This window comes from Pantherophis guttatus, chromosome 4, assembly GCF_059756535.1.
Source record: "Pantherophis guttatus breed Tessera chromosome 4, ASM5975653v1, whole genome shotgun sequence".
In the NCBI taxonomy this organism is placed as follows: domain Eukaryota; kingdom Metazoa; phylum Chordata; class Lepidosauria; order Squamata; family Colubridae; genus Pantherophis; species Pantherophis guttatus.
The window spans coordinates 41,396,495-41,420,121 of NC_142066.1; the positions used below are offsets into that span (position 1 = coordinate 41,396,495).

General features: G+C 36.4%; 1 protein-coding gene across 4 annotated transcripts in view; it reads right to left on the bottom strand.

Annotated features, from left to right (window-relative positions):
- The window catches only part of MYBPC2 (myosin binding protein C2), an 83,533-nt gene extending 61,409 nt beyond the window's left edge, over window positions 1–22,124 (bottom strand). For 2 of the 4 annotated variants that reach the window (XM_060691550.2, XM_060691547.2), the window contains exon 1: window positions 11,346–11,488. In XM_060691550.2, coding sequence (XP_060547533.2) covers window positions 11,346–11,421 — 76 coding nt within the window. In that variant the 5' untranslated portion in view covers window positions 11,422–11,488. Of the gene's footprint in view, window positions 1–156; window positions 1,179–11,345; window positions 11,489–22,012 lie in introns of those variants that run through there. The other 2 variants (XM_060691549.2, XM_060691548.2) reach the window with 2 other exon arrangements.
- Between the last annotated feature and the right edge of the window lie 1,503 nt (window positions 22,125–23,627).

Here is a 23,627-nt window from a genome sequence, read left to right on the forward strand (position 1 = left end):
GAGGAAAATTGTATTTTCCTGAATATTTTAAAAGGCAGATAAGCATAATGGAAGGCAATATTATTAGCCATCTCCATTGATAATGATGAAAATCTTAATGCAATACATCTGGTGTAACCAAGTGGAGAAAAATTGGATTAGAACAAAAAAAAATACCTCTCACACTGTGCATCCAAGCATACTCCATCTCTGTGATAATCAGCCTTTATATGACTAATCTAACCTTGAATTAGACAACACAAGGACCTATTCCCAATGCTGAAATAATTTTCCATCCATCCTTGAGCCAATAGAAAAGTATATTTTATTTTATTTTTATTTATTAGATTTTTTTTATCCTGCTTTTATATCATTATGACATTAGCTGTTCCCACTGTTGATCCCTATCCTGCCTCTAATGCTTTAACTGCATTAATGTAACTGCAGTGATCTGGGTTCTTTCCACTGTAAAGAGAGGATTTTCTTTATGTTGTTTGAGGGTGTCTTTGGACAATGTTGGTATAAGACTGAAATAATTTCTTAAATACTACTGTAGATAAAGACAATTTAAGAGTTTTCCACTCATGGCCTGTGGACAAGGTGAAGGCTATGTTATGGAAATGTGGTTTAAAAATGTTATTGAGGCTTGTAAATGGAGAAAGGCTCAAAAACAAATGTGAATTCAGAAAGGCAGGAACTTTAGAACAGTACAAACATTTTAGCTGCCAATAATAGTACAACACACTAGGTAAAGCATGTTTAGATGAATTCAACAATTAAATTTAATAGCATGCCTCAGTACAGTTGCCTTTTATTCTTTTATCTCAGCTGGCGTTTGATTAATCCTTCCTAAGGGAAATATACTTTTCTTTCTTTCACACATACAATTGCTTTTGGCTAGATTATTTCTTTATTTCTGATTCTTTGATGTCTAAAATTAAAGCATATAACATTATAATTTCAAATCATGCTCCTCTGAAGCTTATTGCATTATCTGGAGAAAAATTACAAATATTCTTTAAGTGGTTTCTTTGCTGCAAAGATCTCTCAAGCAAATGGAACAGAAAATGGCAGATACTTTTCTAAAAAGAGACTTTCACTGGTTGTTGTCTTTGGCAAAGGACGCTACCATGGGAACCCATCAGGGAGGAGTCACAAAACTCAAGCTAGTAGTTGTGATTATGCAAACAAACCACAGCTTCTTTTTTACCACAGCTTCTTTTTGCATTACCTCAAGTAATGCATTTAAAACAGACCAGGACTTTAACTGCACCATTAAACCTATAACCTTGTCTATTTTTGACCTTGGATATTGCTATAATATTTAGTCAAATCATTTACTTGTTTGTTTATTATTTATTTATTTATTTATTTATTTATAGAATTTATTGGCCGTCCATCTTACCAGAGGGTAACTCTGGGCATCTTACACTTACATATAAATTAAAACATAAAAAGTTTAAATCAAACATTAAAACCAAGGACACATGGGGAGAGTGGGGGTGCAGGGGGATGCAGGGGGATCTCTTGTTACCCGATCAACCACCTCTATTGTGCTGCTCTCCCATTGGGGTCCCAAGCCGACTGGTAAAATCACATCTTTAGGCCCTTACAAAAAGATAGGACGGTTGGAGCCAACCTCATATGGGGGGACAAGATGTTTATTTATTTATTTATTTTATCAAATTTATATGCCGCCCTTCTCCCGTAGGACTCGGGGCAGCTCACAGAATAGAAACAACATAACAATAAAATTGTGCTAAAACAAGCCAATTTAAAATCCCCAGACAATTAAAACCTTGCGGCAGATCAGGGAATTTGCTGAAAAAGCCATGTCTTCAGGTCGGCGCGGAAAGTGCGGAGGTCGGGGGCCATCCGGAGCCCAGTGGGTAACCCATTCCAAAGGATCGGTGCGACCACAGAGAACACCCTCATCCTGGGGGCCGCCAGCCAACATTGTCTGGCCGATGGCACCCAGAGGAGGGCAGTCCTATGTGAGCACACTGGGCAGTGGGAGGCCAGTATGAGGTGGTCTTGCAAGTACCCTGGGCCCATGCCATGTTGCAGATGTTCCAGAGGGCAAGGGCAACAGCAGAGAAGGTCTTCCATCTGGACCTCACCAGGCAGAATAATCAGGCTGACGGGACCCACAGCATGCCTCCTCTGCCAGCATGAGTGGTATGGGCCAATCCCAGTGGACTGAGTATCATGCTATTTAATCACTTCTTTAAAAAAGGAAAAATTGGTTAAACCAATGGTTCTCAACCTGTGGTCTGCGGAGCCCTGGGCAACTGCAATGTCATCACAAGGGATCTGTGAAGGCTTGAAAAAATGTTATGTTTTAAATCTTAAGTCTTGGGGGTCCAAGGCCACAAAAAGATATTTAATAGGAGTCCGTGGTGAAGAAAAGGCTAAGAACCACTGGGCTAAATTTATAATTTTAAAGGACAAAATAAACTAATTTTTATTGTTTCTTTCATCCCAGTTTTCTCTTGAAGGATGTAAATCTAATCACAAACTTAACAAGTTGTATATTTCTAAGACAGAAATTTACTGTCTTGAACAAAGCAATGATATTAGGAAAAGGGAGAGAAATCTTGCAGGTTATTGTTTTATAGGCTTAAAAAGAAAATCCTTCCGCAATGAAATATTGTACCATCTGCTATTACATTATTAATCAATTTTTGTTTAAAATATATTCTGAATTGTAACATATTTGTTTTTGAGGATAAGATAAATTCCTTTATACAGAAATGTGTTTTGCCACATTTATCAGAGGTTCAAGCTACTAATTTTATTTCACCTCTTTTGCTTTAAAAAATGTCACTATAATTAGTGACCGAAATCTATCAAACTGAAAAAGATCCTGCTTTTGATAGTTTTCCAGTTGAGTGATATAAAAAGTATATTGGATTTCGGTCTCTTTTTGTTCAAGATCTAAACTGAAGCCTTTTCGAATAAACTATTTCTAAATAACTAAAACTACCCTAAACTATTTCTAAAGAGGCAACAATTCCAGGTTTTTCTAAATCATGAAATTATATTACTGAGAATGTTCTAACAACTGAGAAATGCGGATGCTGAGATTTTAAGTTATTTTGTCCCTCACAAGAGAGGGTACCTTTTCTAACTATAATGATCCAGATCAGGCTCCGTTTATAGAGGACTGTCAAGCTTCAGGCAGTATCAGATTTTTGTTATTCTTACTTTAATTCAAAATAAATAAGATCCAGCAGCTGTAATTTCTAACAAAACTTTTGTTATATTCATTTACAACTATTGCAGTCAGTTTGATTTATTTTGGTTTCTGTAAAGTTTTATATTTGTAGTTGATAGATTTATTCAATGTCTAAATCATGGTAGATTTACTAACAGTATATCCTTACTGTAGTTAAATTTATGTTGAGGAACACCTTCTTTTCTTTTAATTTAGTTTAGGACTTTTTGGTATTCACTCAAATCCACCCAATCCAGCAGCTTTCACCCCACAAAAGATCCACTAACTTTTGAAGTCAAATTCTTCCAGACTCTGTTGGTCAATGTCATGCCAGAAATTCTGAATATATCAGTGGAATTACAATAAGCTGAATAGAGTATAAAATTTTGTTCCACATTGATGATATTTTAGATATTTTAGACTAGAATTTTTTATTCCTAATCTTAATCTCATTATTTAGGAATTTGAGGTCCTTTCTAGTTACTCTGTGTACTGTATTGAAGAAAATCAGACTAGATGCCATTGGCTCTCAATAATAAAATATAATGGTTTCATTACAATTGTTGTCCATGACATTGAAGGAAGAAAGCCACGTTTGTGTATGATGATTAAAAAATTGGAGTATACTACACTTTTCCAACTAATCTTTTTTTAAGGCATAATCTTTCACAAGTTGTATCTCATTTCATGAATGCCCATGACACTCCATAATAGATCTCAAAGTGATTATTTAAGAAAAATAAAACATTAACAACACTATCTATCTGTTGAATAGATATGTATGAGAAAGTTTCAGGAATCTCAGAAAATGCCTACAGACACAATGGGTTTTTAATATAGTACCATGATTAATTCATAAGTTATTGGTAATTTTCCACGAAACCTACCTTCTTGCCCTCCCTCTCTCCCCAACTTTTCCCCTTCACCTTACTCCAATTTATATCCAGTCTAGCCAGACTACACATGACAAAGTGAGCTGAAACTCAAGAAAGCTTCTTCTCTTTAATTAAAATTATTAGTTGGAAAACATGCTAGCAGAGCTGTGGTTTATTGTCTATTTATCTTGATATAAGAATATTGAGGAACCCATCTCTATCGTTAAATTTTTATTTATCTTCTGTTTTGATACAAATAAAAAAAACTAGACAAATTATCTAGAATTCTCTTGAGTATTTGGGATAACTAATGGATTCTGCATTGAATTTGAGATATTTGCTATATGTTTATTTCATTGCATATTTTCAAGATATATTACATATATATTCCTTTGGCAAGCTTTTACTTTTATAAATTACAACTGTCTATTAAGAGAAGGACCTTAAACCTGCCACACTTACAAGTTTATAACTGGGCATCTATCCTATCTTTGGTTACTGACTGGTGTAAGCAACTTTAGAATTTAACTCCTCCTTGGACTCAGCTTGAGAGTTATTAACTGACCCCACTGAAACCCTGGCAGGTATTGTGCAGGTATCAATTTCAACACCTATACTTAATACTGCAAGACATATATAAAAATATTAGTGCTCAGCTTTGACCCATTTAGCCATGAGAAGGCTACATTATAAGCCTAGTTTTAAAATAGCTTCCAAATCTGTTTTTTTTCCCCGATGAACTGGGCCACTCATTATGTTATTACTTTTGATCAAGACAGCTCTGAATAAGCTGTTTTTAAAACTTCATAGAATTAAAAATGTGTTTGAGTTAAATCTCAGAGTGTTTCTTGGCAGTATATTCAATTTCTTGTTGTTCTGAATGAGTCACTATCTGCTCAAGATATATTGTTCTTGATTGAGTTGCAAGTATTTGGAATCTATCAAGATTTCAAGAACTATGGGTAACTTTTGCAGGAGTTGGACAAAAGAACTATGCAACCCTGGAAGGTGAGTTATATATTGAATTGAGGAATACTGTTGATAGTATAACTTGCAATCGTCTTTGTGGGGCTGGCCTTGGAAGCAACTCAGAAGCTGCAGCTGATCAGCTAGTACCAAATATGCCAGCTATATTGTTAGTGGGGCAGATTACCACTAAAGAATAACCTCAATATTACAATTAGTTCTAACTGGTTTCTAGGCCCAATTATACAGCCCTATGTGGAGATATCAGGAACAGATATCAGAGTTGCCAAAGTTGACTCTGTTCACCTGCTCTGAACAACTGTTCAGAAGTGGAGCAGCATAAAAACCAAAGCACTAAAATAAGCTGATTAAAACCATCAAAAACAAATGAGACTTTGACTTTGACTCTAGTGTGGGTGACTTTGAATGACAGGGGATGCTAGTTACTATATAATTTTATATTTGTCCTTTGTTTGTTACTTGTAGTTTACTCTGCTTCATTGAAACCTACCCCAAATCTCAATTATTCAGCGCAATTCACAAATAAATGAAATTTTTGAAATAATTTTCAACAAAGGGAGCAAAAAAACAAGTTTTTCGAGCAATATGGGCAACTTCTTTGAAGTTCTGTTTTCCAGACCTTTTCCTCCAATTTTTATTGCTTTAGTTATTAATTTTGTGGTTGTGTCCATCTTTTAATGCAGTTGCATGCATTGATGCTTTTCAATATATGTGGATAATAGAATAAACAAACAATATGCAAATTTTAAATTCTTTAAGCATTCTTGCTTCAAAGGAGTGAAGAGAAGCATTAGTATTCCTCACATAACCTATAGCAAAGTTATCTTCCTTCCCCTCCTGTTATCTAGCTGAATACTAAGGAAGATTTTAAATGGAGCAGTACACAAATGCTAAAAAGGTGTTCTAAGCAGGTCTGGATATTGTAGATTTTTTTTACAAAGTATGATGAGTGCTACAACACAGCGCACAAGACCCTGAACTTGACTTAATTTCACAGAACCGTTGTATTCACATTGCTGTAATGAAAATACCTTATAGATGCTAAAATATGAACAAAATAAAAATAAATTCCTTGTTGAGTCAATTCCTGGTGACTTGGAGACAAGTCCATATAGTTTTCATGGCAACACTACGAAAATAGTTTTCCATTGCCTTCTTCTGTAAACTACTTTTAGCCTGGTCTCACATCATGTTCATATTGACATGAATCACACAGCAACAGTATTTAGGATGATCAAAAGACAAGATTTGATCTTGCACCTAAATAGTTTCCCATGCTAAGAAGATCATCCATGCCCCAGATATGTGAATGCTCTCAAATGCCAAGTGTCTCTTCTCTATTTACCCCTTGCTGAATCCCTTCATTCCCTTGCTGAAATTTTCCACAGCATTCCATGCTCTTTGTGCATAAGGACCTGCCTTCACATTTGGAAAAATCCTCTTTGCTCTCAAAAATCCATATCTCAATTGTTCCTTCTAGATTTTAGACAAATTGAGTTTCGACAATTGAGTTATGGATTTTTGAGAGCAAAGAGGATTTTTGTAGGACAACAGGGTTTGAATGATGATGAGATGATCCTAGGGGAATTGATGCTAGAAGTCAGTTTGGTAGCAGGGCAGAACAGGTGAAACCATTCTTGTCTGGGATTAAGTGTCACACATTTGAACAACCAATGAATGACTGGTTGTAACCTAAGAACCACCTGGAAAGCATTTTTTGCTAATTTGTCTATTCAATTTATATGGCCACCCATCTCACACAACTGACTCTCTGTGATGAACAATCATAAAATCATGATGGTTGCTTGAAATTACACACTGTAGAGTGGAACTGAAACCGTAAACCTTTTTGTTGGTGGTTAGACCAGTAAATATTGGATTAACTAAATGGTATCTGATGCTGCACATAATCATTGCAGGGAGACTGGCATTCGCACAAGAATGGAAAAATGAGGACTTACCAATGGACTCAAAAATAATTTATAAAATGATGGAATGTGCGGAGTCTGATAGACTTACAAAACTGATCACGGGTAAAAGAGACTCAGATTTTTATAGTAGTTGGAACATGTGGTATGATTGGATCCAGAAACGATGGGAGAGAGACAAAGGATAATATTGGATTATAATTATAGATGATGGTATAATTATGGTAATCAATAAGTATTGGAAATGTAAATTTATATATAAGAATCTGTAAATATTTTCTATTTTTACTTTCTGATTATTGGTGTATATATACATGGATATTTTAGTGATGTTACACTGTGATAGAAAAACTATTATACATTTGTCTTTTTTTTTGTTTTTTTGAACTATAATAAAAAATATTTTTTAAAAAAATCATAAAATCAGCTAAAACCAATGTTTGAACAAAAGCTGCTATTCCAACTCCAAGTGGCTACAAACAAAAGCAGACAAACAAATGCAAATTATAATTATAATTTATAATTATAAAACTTAGTTTGCTTATTCCTTAGAAATTGCAATGTGATTTCTAAGTTCAAGACAGCTTAACGTATTTAAGCCATATTTGTGGCCATACCATTTAAGCCCAGAAAATTGGATTCAAGTTAACCAAGAATCCGTTAATTGCAAGTTTGCAGGTCTTGACCCTGTCTTTGGGTCAAGAGGTGTCTACTAAATTCAGTTGCTGTAACATCTTAAAATAAATGCATCAGCTGAAGTGGCAGGATGAGATGCTTTTTCTATTAAGACCATAATGCCTCTATATTTTAAATAGGAACCCCAGCTTAAAGAGAGAGGTGGTTCCTTTCTTTCCCATGTAAACAAACCCCTTATTATTGCTACTTGTTCCGAGTTATTATATTTCTGAGGATTATACTCAAAGGATAAATTGATGTTTTTTAACTGCAGATTGTGGTCTCAAACCAGCTAGCAGACACACGTACATTATGTTTTAACTTTATTGCTGGAAACAAAGCATTGAAATAACACCTAATTGCATAAAAATTATTTCCCAGGTAGGATCCTTTAAGAAATTTTGAGCTAAAAATCTCATCATTTCAATGGTAACCCTGTTGGACCTAATGGGAGATATAGTCTAAAACGTGAATCAAACTACATTGTTTTAATATCAATCAAAAACATTAAAAAACATTGCTTTTCTAATTAATATAAAATAACTTTCTACATATCAAAAATTAGTATACAGTCTCCTACTGATCTTAATGCAAAGATATTCATTTTCCATGTTGTATATGTATTTTTTAAAACTCTGTTTGAAATCAATCTCTTAAGAAAATAAAAGGTGATGAGCAATTTGCCAGTTCCAGTTAATTTATGGAATAAAAAAGATCAATAGCCATTATTTAACAAGTTTATTAAATATGAAGGCTAATTACTAATTGCATGATTTGTTTATTTTAGTTTTAAATATATATGAATTAGTATTGGAAACAAATTCTCCAGTTCCAGAAATTAGGAATCCTACCAAGAGATTTATTATTACATCTCTGGAGCATCCACATTTTTTAAAAAATATTTCTTTCTTCACAATACTTCCCTCCTCAGGCCATTTTGTGCAATGTCAACTTAAAATAGGTGGCTAAATTAGAAAAAAATTGGATTTAATGTTTAATCACAAACCACCAAGATCTGTTTTCACTTAAGAACCTGAGATATGAGCAAACTTCATAATCAGGCAAATATCTTCTCCCCCCACACACACACACACAAATGAGTATATAATTATGACAGTTGCAATTACAAGGACCAGTCATAAGTCTCCTTGTTCACCATGATTGTAACTCTGAACAGTCGCTAAATGAGTGGCTGTTAAATGAGAATTACCTGTAATGATGCCTTCAATTCACCAAGCAACATATTTTTTAAAGTAAAAATTATTTTAAATTTGATACTTGTTAATTTTATTAATACTAGTATTTTAATAGGATTTGGAAAAGAAGCAACTGGCTGACCTGGAAAGAGTCATTTATAATATTGTTGTGCAGATTAATTCATTGATTGAGTGGTTGATTCATCAAGCACACTACAATTTATCTAACAAGGCAGCAACTCTTACAATGGGACAGTATTTATCTAATCACCTCTACTGAATTTACTTATTAAATGTATTACAATCCATGCAGAGAAGATAGAACCTGGAGATTACATAAACTTCTAGGAGTTTATGAACATATATTGCAGTCTGTTTTGGATCATTTTGGTTTAAAATATTGACTCCTTAATTGCTCATCCTCCTACAAAAAGCAAAGAATTAATCTCTTCCCTCAAGTCAGGATCCATAAGATTCCCCAGGTGCTTTTCTGGTGCATGAACAAAGTGCAGATTATCAAGCAATTGAAAGCAATCTCAACAGATGGGGATTAGGAGATGAAGACCATTCAGAGATGTTTGAGCCCGAGCACCTCTCATTTTAGAAAGCACAGTCTCTTGCATTATCCCTGGCCCAGTCTATTTCCTTTTAAGCGCTACATCTGCACTTTATCCCTCCCAATAAAGCTACCACGAGGATGAAGTCCTTTCTCACAGCCTGTCTGACCCCTAATATAGCCTGGTGTTGAGTGCTGAGCCATCACCCAAAGTGATCACTAATAACACAGCAGGAGCAATGCCCCGCCCCTGCCCCCTCCACCCCCATCCCACCGGAAGGTTGGTCCAGCTGTCGCATGGGCTTTGCCAGGACCTGCCTGATCAGCTCTGACTGAAATGCTTTGCATAGTTTAGGAGCCTGATGAGAGACTTGGAACTCACTCAGAAGTCCCTGGGAGAAAGTTTCTCTTCTCTCTGAACCTATCCACTCATTAAATCTGGTTCTTTCTATGTTTCAATTCACTGCTCTGAATGCCTCTGAGACCCTACACAGAGGGGAATGATTTGTTAGGACTCAGATCCCTATTTGTTTTGGCCAGAGAAACTAAAACTTAACACAATACAGCTTTTCCCTGTGAACCAGTTTGATTTGTTGGGGCGACATGGCCAGGTGATTTCCTGTAATCAAATCACAGGGGTCTCATTTTATGAAGACAGTATTCCGTCTTGTCTTAAAAGGGCTGTCTCTTTCAACTCTTATTTAAAAATAAAAAATGTAAGAAGGGAAGGCAGCAATCAGACCCAGAGTTGCCCATCAACAGTTAGCATCTGGTCACTGCCTCATGCCATTCATACCTTTATTTATTTAAATACATTTCAATTACAGTACTTATGTCTTACACGTACATCTCTGTATATAGAATAGCAGAGCTGCATTTTATGCAACTCTGTAGCCTATTTGGTGGCAGTGACCATGCTAATGGACAACTCTCAGGGAGCCACTGCTCTCAAAACTGTACAAGAATAATGGAAAATATTTTCCATAATTCCATTAAGTGTCCCTGAATGGTACCTGTGTGAGTCAGAATTTGGAAGAGGAAGAAGTACTTCCAGCGAATGGTGCATCTATGTAGAACATATTTAGTTGGCATGTTCTATGGGGAAAAGAGGCTTATTATCAGTCCAGCCAGAAAAGACATATACCTGGTACTTATACATACCCCAGCCTAACCAAAATGATGATGATGTAATTTTAAAAATTGTTGTTTGATTGCAGGGAAAATAAAACCTGATTTTTTTTAAAAAAATGGACTTGAATACTCAACTGTCTGAGCCAATTGTGCTCAGACAGTAAGAAGGACTGGTTAGTACTTGAATGGTCAAAAAATATTAGGCTTTAACCTAGAATAAAAAGTCAAAAAATGGCCCAGAGAAGACAATGACATCAAGAAAGCTTGCAAGGATATAAGAATTAAATCACTTGTCTCTCATTTTATTGGGACTGATTCCTTGTGATAGCTGTGGGTGGGTAGGCAAAATTCAGAAATGTTACAGTAGAATAGAACCATTTGCATTTTGACAAAGGGCACATACAATTAGAGAACATTGATTGGTTGGTTGATTGGTTGGTTTTTTAACAGTTTCTAAAGAGGAAGAAGGAAATTCTTAAGTTCATGATGTCTAATTGTAAGTTCACCCAATTTAATCATTTGCTTCCTAACATAAAGATCTGTATCCCTCACTCCAATTCAGAGGGTTCCCCCAAATGTATTCTGCAAACATGAAACAGTAAGCAGGAGTAATATCTATGACAGTGTTTCTGAATCTTAGCAAGTTTAAAATGTATGTGTCAGCTTTGGTGTGCCTGGCAGCCCGGAGCTGCCATTTCAGTGGGGAACCAAGAAGCCAAGATTGCCTTTTACACAGGGAACCCGAAAATGACGCGGCCACCATGACACTAAACCCACCGAACCGCAGAGCCCACACCAGACCTGTCACCACTGCTGACATCAACACCAAACAGCTGATGGGCAGCCAGGCGGCTGAAACCAAAATTGACGTGTGCATGCACACTGAGTGTGGCTGACGATGGAACTCTGCTGGCCTCCCTGATCAATATCTACTGACTCGCCTTAGGGAAGAATAGAGGGTGGGGCAAGTGGCTGGGTGGCTGGGCGGGGCTAGGGGACTGTTTAAAACGGTGGGGCAGTTACTGGACGGTTAGTCCTGAGTTTGAATTTCCTGTTGGTTGATGGATGTTAGTTCGTGCTGGTATTTGTGAGGGAAATAAAAATACTTATTTCAGAACTGTGTTTTGTGGGTTTTTTCCTCATATTTACATCGGAACCTGACAACTGGCTGGCTGAGAGTCCACACATCTTAAAGTTTCTCAACATCTGTCCATTAATTAGAAAGGAAAAACCCATCAACTTGATGGTAATTTCATTCCTTCATTTGCAATTGGAACCCTCAGCAGATATAAAATGAGGCTCTTGCACCTTGGAGGAATATAGTGATTTCTTTTGAACTATTAATCATTCCCTCTCTTTAGCTTTTAAGGATCTCATTTTAGGATCTTCCGCTGAATTTGGGGCTCGACTCATCAATAAAATACTTATGTTCTCATAGGCTTTATTTGGGAGACCTTAACTTAGAATGGTTCACTAATAGTTACAGTGATCATATTTTTCTGGGGGGAGGGGGGGCAGGAATAAAGGACAAACCTGAAAAAGGGCCTATCTCAAAAAGATTCATATGGATAAAAAATTGTAATTGTTTATATTTATGTCCTTGCTTAACAAAGAATATATATAAATGTATTGTAAAAAGATACTCCGTACTTTTCACATGCATGTGAAGGACTGCATTGTAGTACCATTCCTAAAGCAAACATTAAATGACCCAATTAAAGGACAAAAGTGAGTCTGAACAATAAATCAATCTAAAGGCAAGCTTCCTGAAATAAAGGGCTGTTCTTTATAATACAGGACATATCGCGTCACTGTACCTGTATCTCTTTCGCCCCTTCCCATTAGTGCTTCTCTGACCTTTCATGAGCATCTCACTTTGCCTTTTGGGGGACCTTCTGCCCTATTAGGGGCAGAGTAGGGTTTTCTGCCCAAGAAAGCAGACATGGCCAAGTTTATAATTAGCCTGCCTGGCTTTAGGCTGCTTTTGCTGAGCCCCTAAAGTAATTCAACCCACAGACTGAAGTTGAATCCCTTGGCATCAGCACTCTGGTCAAGCTAGGCCTCTCAGTTTACTCTACTTGCTTCTTACCAAGGAGTTCACTTTCACCATTACAAAATCCAGGCATGCTTGCTTCAAATCCAGAAATGCAAATTATCCACTATGCAAGGTTTAAAGGGGAAGGATGCCCCTCCAAATGTATAAGTAAACCCCACTAGCAAGTAATACATTCAATAAAAATATACAAATAACTAAAAATATGCAGTGGTTCTCTGCACCCTCTAAGCATGTACATCGCAGTGCATACTCTGTCCTTACACAAACACCCAACTATGTGTGAATGCATTGAGCTGAGATGAAAGATGCAGATCATACACCTTTAGATTCACTTTTTAAGAATCTGAATCTGATGCACGTTTTAAAATAAATGTTACACACATTCAGTGTGCAGTAGTCCTTATATGCATCTTACAATATAGATATTTCAATATGTTTCATTATTAACAACATTGGTCCTAGGCAACATCATTATGTGCATGTACCCAGAATACTTATAATAATCTCAAAGAAGTGAAATCAAAAAGTAAGCTATCCTGTGTTTAAAACATAAAGTTCAGAACTAGAAGATTTGTATGCCTCATACTTTAAAATCTCATAGTGATATAGAATTCAGCTAGGAGGTAGAATAGAATGCGATAGATTCAGATGTGCAAGTATTCCAGTTCTTATTACATTTTAACTCAGAATTGGATTTTGATTTAAACACTTTGTACGGTCTCTGCTCCAATAATTATATGAAATAAAATTGGGCATCTACTCCAGCAGATGTCTAAATCACATCAGTCATATAAATACCATTCTTTACACTGTTCCAGTTTGTGTTATACAATTAATATGCAGTTACCAACTTGACTTTCTCTCCATATTAAGAATGGGATTATCAGATGTTCCAAGCACACACACTAGCATCATCCTACACATCAATAGAGAATCACAGTTGGAATTTAGTAAAACTTTTACTATTTTATTGTAATATCTAAGTTACTACCCTTGAAAATAGAATGGGAGTATATATAAATATATGTGTGTAAAGCTCAAATATATTTCCAATTCAGTTTTCCCCAAATAGAACGGAAGTGCCACAATGAACAGGTGTTCTAGGAAATAACATTTTAAAACACCAAGTGGGAGATAGTAGGGAAAGTGTCTCTGCCATTGCCAAAACTCACTCCCTGTCCATATTGAATACAAGGAATAGTATAACCCAGTCTTAAGGCTCTATATAATACTGTTCCACAAATTTCATAAAATAGACACAGAATATAGTCAGGGTTCCTACCTTAATAACTGAATACATGCTTTATCAACCCTGCTTAACTATGATTCATTTACTACTCATGGAGTAATAGAATAAACTACAATATGGGGTTCCCACAACATATTGTAATGAGGATAATTAAGCTATCTTAATTATAGGTGGCTTCACATAGTCACCTAAGGTGCCACCAAACAAGGCGGTAATAGTTTAACAAGATGTGTGGAACAACTTATTAAATGCATTCCAGTTTATCCAAAATTCTTTATTCATACATAGTGAATACATAAATAGACTACAGACATAGTTTATATTTACATAAAATCTACCTCCATACCTCAGGAGCATCGGTGGAGGGGTCAGAGAAGCTCAAGATGGCAGACATGGTCATATAATTGCAGCCTCTCCTCTTTTTATGTATGTGCTATTCATTTCAAAATGGAGAAGGTTAACAGCATATAAAGATACCCATATATAATGCTGAACGCAATCCATTGTGAAGTAGCAGATATGGTATTCAACTGCAACTAGAGGATGAAATTATCAGTTCCCCAACCAATTAGGATTCAGGAGACTCCCTGCAAGCTTCTTTGTTATCAGTAAATAGACCTACTAATTTGTCAATTTCATAAGGCAGAAAAAAAGAATATGAGGAAGACATCATCTTAATGTACTCTACTGGTAGTCGAAGGGAAATGGTTCACTTTTTTTTTTTAATTTGATTTATATGCCGCCCTTCTCCGAAGACTTAGGGCAGTTTACAATGCGTTAAGCAATAGCCTTCATATTTTTGTATATTTTATACAAAGTCAGCTTATTGTCCCCACAATCTGGGTCCTCATTTTACCTACCTTAAAAATGATGGAAGGCTGAGTCAACCTTGAGCCAGGTGAGCAGTAATTGCAGGCAGCTGATGTTAATAACAGTGCTTTAGTCTGCTGCGCTGCCAGAGCTGGTAGGTCCTGGAATTTTTGGACCCTCCTCCATTCTTCTTAACAGATGTTGCTGAAGAGACTTGGTGAGAATCTCACTTGGATAAATGAATACTTTGAGTTTTAGACAAATGGCGGCAAAGACTTAAGTGAATGAACTTTCAGGTGCAATGGCAGATATAAACCCTTTGTGATGACACAATTTTGGTTTTATATCAGGCCATTTTTTAAAAAGCACATCTATCTCAGTATATGTAATATTACAATCAGTATTCCTAAAATAGATAAATCTGTGTGCAAAATAAATATCTTCAGTCAATCCTACACTGCAGCATGAATACATTTCAGCACATGATATGGAAACGATCCAAAATATTTGGAGAATCAAAGTCTAAATAAATTGAGTTAAACAATTAGCTCTGAAATTGGGAATGAAACTGATATCGTGGCAAGACAAAAAGTCTGGTTGGAGTGTCTGGCATAACAATAGGAGACCCAAATCTGTGCTCCTTTCATGTAGCTCTTAGGTGGCCTCAGAAAAAATATCTATGAGCCTAATATTGCTTTCAAAGCTCTACTAGACAACAGTATGCAATAAACGGCACAAGAATACATTTACAGGGGCATAAATCCATGAAAAATAAACATAACTTAGGAAAATACATTAACAAGGTAATGACATGGATGCCTATTTAGAAATAAATCCACTGAGTTAATGGGATTCTCTTCTAGTAACTGTGTTCAGGTTTATAGCTAAAAAAATTAAAATCAGTGAATAATTTCCAGGAACAGCTTTTGAGCCGTGTACTGGAGGAATATATCTGGGGCAATTACTGGGAATGAGTAAGAGAGACAAGAGAAATGAGAAAGATCAAAGGAGTTCATGGATTTGCCTTAAACTTCCATTCAGCTTAACTGTAAAAATAGGAATTCTTCAAAATAACCTATAAATAGTTTTCTATTTTTTAAAAAAATCTCAGTCCATTTTATAGCCCTGGATTTTTCTGATAATCTCCCATCTAAGTACTAATCAGATCCAACCATACTTAGCTCTTTTTTGAGATCAGTCAATTGGGCAGATGTATATTTAGAAATAGTTGCTACCACCTTAATAATAAAATGAGTGCCAACTCTTGAAGGACAACTTCAAGGCCCTGCTTTTCCTCTATCAGTCTTCATCAAGAACTTGAACTAGACAGTCCTTCAAACAGAAGCCTGTGGAGCAGGACTAGCCAGTCCAACTTCCTTGATTTGCTAAGTTTTTCCAGAGTTTGACTTTTTCAGAGGATTGAGCAAAAATTATTTAGTTTGAGATGGGGAGGAAGATGACCTACTTAAGTGGTAAATTTGTCGTCCCGCACCATTTGATATCCTGTACCAAATCACACTCACAAGGCATCTTTGTACAAATCAATCTTTCAAACCTATTTACTATGTTCAGTTTCTCTCTAAAATGGGTTTCCTTTGCATTTCATATTCATATCAACATATTTATCCATCATCTTTTCTTACAAAAAACAATTCCTTTGACAGGATACACAGGACTTTATCATCAGCCAAAAAGTTTTTTCTCTGACAAGTTGTCCTGAAAACAGGAAGAAATGCTTCTTATAAATTTAGTATTCATGTTGTATCTTAGAGCAATACCTGTTCTTCCTCATTTGGCTAACAGTTCAGGTTATATATTCATCCTCTGTCCTTGTGGGTCCATAACTGAAGTATGATGTAAACATATGACTGAAATTCCTAGCTCAAAGTTCATAATTTTAGCCTGTTGTTCCAACTCCAAATTTTTCATCCCTCAACAAGCCACTTAGGACTCTTTTTCCTTTGCAGATACTTAAGGGTTTAGTCAAAGTTCCTAGATCATAAGTGGATGTCTGATGATAGACATAAACCCTCACAAACATAAACACATGTGTACCCATCGGCACTAGTCCTCCTACCTCAAATCAGCTGACTATACTCCCATCTCTCCATAGCAACACAATGCATCCTCTCTGTATTCATACCTTCTCACCTTCTTATTTCTTTATGCTGGGTTGATGACACCTGTTAGGTGACAGTGATGTGCAATGCATCCAAGAACTTGGCAGTGAGATATGGAAAAAATTGGCTCATCTCCTTTCTTGGCATCCCAAACTGGTACCGTATTTCCATAGTCTCATCTACATCAGGTTCTTTGCACTAATTTCTTCTACTTCCCAGCCTTTCTTTGATATACCACACCCCCTAGCAGATGTTAAAAGATTAAAAACACTCTAAACATCTCCCGAAATCCAGCTCCAAGGCCACCCTAATATGAGGCAAAATGAGGCAATGGCTCTGGTTGAGAGATCCGGGGGGGCAGAGGCAGCAGTTAGAGATATGTGCCACATGTTGAGTCCTAAGCTCCTTAACTTGGCCTGATGCCCAGTGAAGCTGATTATTATTAGGATGGAAATATTTAATGGCCAGTCCATTGGCTTCTTTGAAAGGATCATTATGTACTACTTCCAAAGCAAATATACAGGTTTAACCCAGTTATATTAATTTGAGTCTAGAATTTTGTTCTGTGTTAGCGTTAGGTTAGGGGCCCCAAACTGCTATTTCTACACCAAACCTCACAGCTAATTACCACAATTGTTCATGATTTCAGCAGAATTATTTGAAAGAGAGGCAGTAGAAAAGGAAAGACATATTCCTGAAGATATTGCTAGAATTTTGCCGTCCAGGGTTCTGGCAGTTATCATATCTGGAGAGTTGGAGTTGGAGAACTCTGTGTTCTTGAAGAAAGGAAATAAAGATTCCTGAAATAGAGTACCAGATCCTGTCCCATGGCCTTGTAATGTCAAGGCAGTTTCTGTTGGGTGGGAGGATGGGATAAACTTTGATACATTAAGCAACCAGAGGACAAGAGGAGACTTGTGCATTACACAAAATCCTTGCTGCAAGATGTTTCAAGTATGAAACATAGCTGATGTCACAACATACATTTCCTCAATTTGGCAACTCTGTGCTGAAGAACAGATTTAAGTCTTCTGCTTATGACTGGTTGCTTAATGACTGTTGAAAGTTATGATGAATCTCCCCAGAATTATTTACAACCTCTTTTCCAAATTATGATGTCCCCATACAACACTTGGCAATCAGCTCACCTTTATGTACAAGTATCCTGTGGTCACAGGACCGGGATTTGCAACTTTCTTGCCAATTTCCATTTTTTTGTTTCTGGCAAAAACGTCTATCGGGGAAAATGGATTTGCACAATGACCCTGGTGTTCTCTTAACAATTGCCATATTCACTTAATAACACTAGTGTTTGCTTCATAATTGTAGGAAAAAATGGACATAATTTTAAATCCAGTCTTGTGATACCTCCACTTAGGACCACAACAACTTACAACCTTAATTCTGGACTTTATTAAAGTTGTAAGTTGAAGACTACCTGTACTTACTGTACATGTTCACAACCAAACTAGAACGTCAGATGTGCAAGTGGCAGGCATGAAGGTGGTATAAATTGGGGCCTGGTCTTACTCCATTTCACTCAATTGCTTTAATTTACTCAATTTTGCTTTACTAGTCCTCGACTTACAACAGTTCATTTAGTGACTATTCAAAGTTACAACAGCACTGAAAAAGTGACTTATGACCATCTTTCAGAATTACAACCTTTGCAGCATTCCCATGATCATGTGATCAAATTTCAGATGCTTGGCAAATGGTTCATACTTAAGACTGTTGCTGTGTCCCAAGGTCATGTGATCACTTTTTGCAACCTTCTGACAAGCAAATTCAATGGGGAAGCCAGATTCATTTAACAGCCGTGTTGCAGTGATTCACTTAACAAATGTGGCAAGAAAGTTCATAAATGGGGAAAAAATGAGTCAACACGACTCATTTAACAACAAAAATTTCGGGCTCAACTGTGGTTGTAACTTGAGAACTACTTGTACTTACACACACACACTCTTTACTCAACTACTGTATGCAGTAGTCATTTAACTCTCCATAAATAGGAAAGCTGGTGTTGAGCAATATATAAAGTGTTGAACTGTACATATGGCAGTGATAGTCAGTCCAATTTAGTTCTGTCCCCATGGCAAATGTTTTCCTTAACCTGAAAATAGTTAAAATGAACAAAGAAAAGATTCCAGTGGGTTGGATTGCAGGAATTCCACTTTCTACCACCAAAGTACTAGGTTTCTTTTGCCTTAGCATCCTATCTCAGCATAGGGACCTTTGGTTCACTTGGCAATACACAATACAATCTCTATCCTGCAATTTCTTCAAATCATATTTTTATTATCATTTTTCCCCACGATTTTAATTGTGTTACTATATAGGTCTTTCTAATTATTGCAACCACTGTAGTTATCATAACCACTCTAAATAGATAAAAATCACTCTTTTGTATATTTTGGCTCGATATTCCTTTGATCTAAGCATGACTTCCATTGTTTATCCACAAAAAGAATGATAAGGGATTTTGAAACAGGATGCCTATATATGATCTGTGTTTGTAAGAATGTCTTTTTATTATGTAAGTGCTTAGTTACAGTCACCCAATTATTTTTTTTAATGTTTTTTTAAAAGGTATGCATATGTTCAGTGTACCCAGTACAGATTTAAAAACAAACAAACCTTAAACCACAGCAGGACTTCCCACTTGTAATGTCCCAGTGTTGGACAGTAGTTTGTGCATGTGCTTATACTATGAAAAACAAGTCTATTTCTCCCACTACTGTAATTTTATGCATTGGTATACAGTACTTGAATATGTTATACAGCAGATATTAGACTGCATTTATTAAACCCACAAAGCCACAGTTCTATTTAGAGAAATATCTTACCAAATATACTGCTGTCTCCAGAAATTAGAAGATCTTTACTGCAAATTCTGCTCAATTTTTTTTAATGAGAAGAGGCTTTGCTTTGCATTTTTAAATCCTTAAATTAAAAATTTCCTGCAGTTGACTTTTATAGTAAGCATGGTGTAAGCCAATTAATTACATCTAAGCAATTTTGCTGCTTCATTCACAACTAATAAATCATCTCTGATATCTGTATACAGCTATTAGAAAGGATTAATTAGCTGTGGAAGGGATAAGTATATACATCCAGGCAAATAAGTATAAGTTATCTTAAATGATGTAGCCATCTGGTGACAAGATGAGACAGCAAAGGGAAAGCAAACCCTTACCTAGTCTTATTCATTTTACAGATGATTCAAGGTGTGGCTGTATTAAAGTATGACTATTTATCTATTATTCAAGATTATCATATTGCCATCAATATCTTTGCTTTCCAAAAAAAGAAGAAGAAAATGAAGGAAGCAAAGAACTTTTAAAGTAGGGTGGGAGGTAGAAACAATGGGTCGTTCAGTTATTTTTGGTCTTCAGCTCTTTTCATATCCAGCAGGGGTCAGTGTTGATGATGGGAACTGGAATCCTACAACACCTGGAACATCATAAACTCTCTATATTCCTACCCTAAATTGCATTAAATTCTAATTCAGCTTTCACCAACTAGCTGCCCTTCATCCTGGCCAAAAATATTGGGAACTGTACTCATTCAAGTTCTGAAGATCAACCCATTGTGGGAAATGATTATTGTACAACTGTATTTGGCTGAAAAAAAATATGTTTCAAATCTACATCAACAAATGTCCTCTATATCAGGAGTTTTCATTAAATGGTTCTGAAGAGAGAGAGAGAGAGAGAGAGAGAGAGAGAGAGAGAGGAAAAGAGAGAGAGAGAGAGGAAAAGAGAGAGAGAGAGAGAATATATACACATGAACAAAAGTTTAAGGTAAACTTCTCATATTGTGCTGTTTGTTTCTTTTCATTTCTTGTGTAAAACCAGCCAATGTAGTTTATGTCTCACTGTGCAATATATGAACCAAATAAACTACTCTTTGTGCAATGTGTTAATTCAGCCCAAATGTCAAGCGTATGCGACACAAAACAAAGACAAAAGGGTAGGTAACAAATGAGTGCAATTACATATATATAGTAAACATTTTTACTGAATTTTGAGAATGAGGGTTCATAGTTGCTAGTAATTAGAGATGGAAGTTCTCCCTGATCCGGAAACAAGATTAAAGACTACTGAACTGAGAAGGGTGCTGTAGAAACTGTGACATGTATGCTTGGTTAAATGTTTATGGAGAGTCTCAGTCATCCAGGTCAGAGTTGTCCCAAAGGTGCTTTTTCAAGATGCAACTGGACTTTCTGGTTTTTCTTTGAAGGCATTTCACTTTTCATCCAAGAAGCTTCTTAAGAAGGAGCTGAAGCAGCTTCTTGGATGAGAAGCAAAACATCTTCAAAGAAAAACAAGAAAGTCCAGTTGCCTCTTGAAAAAGCACCTTGTATACTTGGTTAGTTTTTTACATTACTCTGCTAAGAAAGCCCAAATTGGCATAAGAGTTTCTATCTGCCATTTTATTCCCATAAAAATCCTGGGAGATAGCTTAGACTGAGAGAAACTGAATCCAGTTAATCCCTAGATCAGTTTAATCTCCATAGTTGGGTCCATGGTCTCTCTTTACATCTCTTTCAGTGGACCAAGAAGAGTTTCTGCCTGAAATAAATGATCTATTATTTTTATTTTTTCCTTGCTTTCTGTTATTTGAAAACATACAGGAAACTTTCTGCTTGTCTGTGAACATGACAGACTATAATATAATATAATATATTATAGAATATAATGAAATCTATGTAATCATAAATTATAACACTCATACATCGGGAAGTTTTAAGCCTACTTTTTCACCCTCATGCTCAGCACTCAATTAATGCTCTCAACCCATTATATTTTTATGCCCCCAGTTTCCCCTTCACTTCTTACAACATATCCACTTTGGTGGTGGGCCTAAACTATTGTCTCCTATGATTTCCTGTGGCAGATAGAAGCAAAATCTGCCGGAATGTCCTTGTCAGATTTCAGAGTCCTCTTTCAATTCCACCTTAGCAACCATCACAATGCAAGCAAAGCACCAATCAATGGCACATTCCTATCCATCAATTAGCAAAATTCAAAGATAGAGTGACGGGGAGATCAGGGGCCAAACACACCATTTGCATTCAAAACAGAGCAACCTGGACAGGGTACAAGCCCCTATCAGTTATTATTAACCCTCCCTGGCTCAATATTCCATTTTATCTTTTTAAAAAAAAGAAACGGAGAAGGGTTGTTATCTTCTGTGTCCAGATGGGTTTGATGATAATTAGCTCCCTTACCAGGTTTTGCAGGCTCAGGCATGGTTCAAACCACAGGACAGATAAATGCTGGGTCTGTTCAAGGTTAGGTTTTCCCTGGAGAATGCACTCAGGCTAGTGGCTTTAAAGACCCAGCAAAGGGGACACAGAAGGTGTCACCTGACCCCCAGGGCCTGTTGCCAAATTCCAGAGCTGTGGCATAAACATCTTCAAATCCCCAGCTTGGCTTTACCAAAAGAGAGAGAGAAAGAGGGGGTGGGTGGGTGGAGGGAAGGAGGGAGAAGAAAGTGAGGGAGTCCATATATGGGAAACAGAGGGAAGAGAGATGTACAGCCAGGAATGGGTTCATATTTGAGAAAAGGGAGACCAATTAACACAGTGGCATCTCTGTTAAAATACACATTATGAAAGATATTGGAATCATGAAGACAGTAATTCTTAGACCAAAATCATGTATTTGACTTGTTTCAAAAATAGATATCCTGTCTTTCTATCAGCTACAGGATGGGGGTGGGGGGCACTAGGAGGCACATTTTGAAATTAGTGGACCATGCCATTCATTTAAAGGGAAGATGTTCTACACCTTTAAATAAATAAGTGAACAAGGAGACTCTATCTCTGGCAGAGATTGTAAAGGGGCTTTACTTTTATGACATGAAAGTAAATCTCCTAAAACTGGAACATATTTCTGTTCCTTAGCACCTGAATGTGTGTGTGTTTATGTGTTCATTTAACTAAAGATTTCTTTTATATCTGAGTGAAAATGCAGGCAGTTATCTATCATGACCATTAAAATTTGATAACCTTGTCAAAGATTTTGTAAAATTGTTTCAGGGACTGGAACTAAAAGTTATTTAATAGTTATAATTATATACTTTTAAAAACCCTGATCTGGTCTTACATTATCCTCCTTTTCAGTCCAATGATTCCTGGACTCCTATTAACCTGTTCAAGCTAGGAAGGGAAGGGACCATCTGTCACATAAATCAGTGTAGACTATCGTTTCACCTTGCTTAAAATTTTTCAGTTCAGTCTTCCATTCCCTGACTTAGTACTTTCCAAATAAGTTGACATTAGATCTTCTAGGTTTCCTAGTTAGTAGGTTAACTATGTCATCATCTAGCTTGGATTTGGGGGACTGAAACCAAGGGCTTGAATCAGCAGGATGAACAAGATTATTCCTGACATGGAAGAGGGCTATTCAATGGTGGAATACATGTTACCATCAGAGTGGGGAATTTGAAATAGTTATACTGCTGCCATGTTTAGCCCACAAATCCCTGAGAAATTAATAGTGGGATTCTAAAAAATACTGAAGACTATTTCTGATTGCCTAAGGTTCCTCTCTGTTGTTGTCACTTACAGAGACAAGCCCAGGGAATTGGTGCCTGTCTTTTTGCAAAGACCTTAAAGCATTACTGCCAATCACAGCACACAGCATACCATGATTAGTATTATTTTTTAAAAAGCCATGTGGAAGGGGGGAGTGAAAAGAGGTCCTTGCACTTGCAGAAAAAGCACTAAGAAGGAAAATATGCAACACAATCAACAAATTGATAGAGTATTAATTTATGGTTCAGGGCATGGTGCCCAACCTGAAAATCAGGATAGGTAAACCATATTTATTTATGAATGT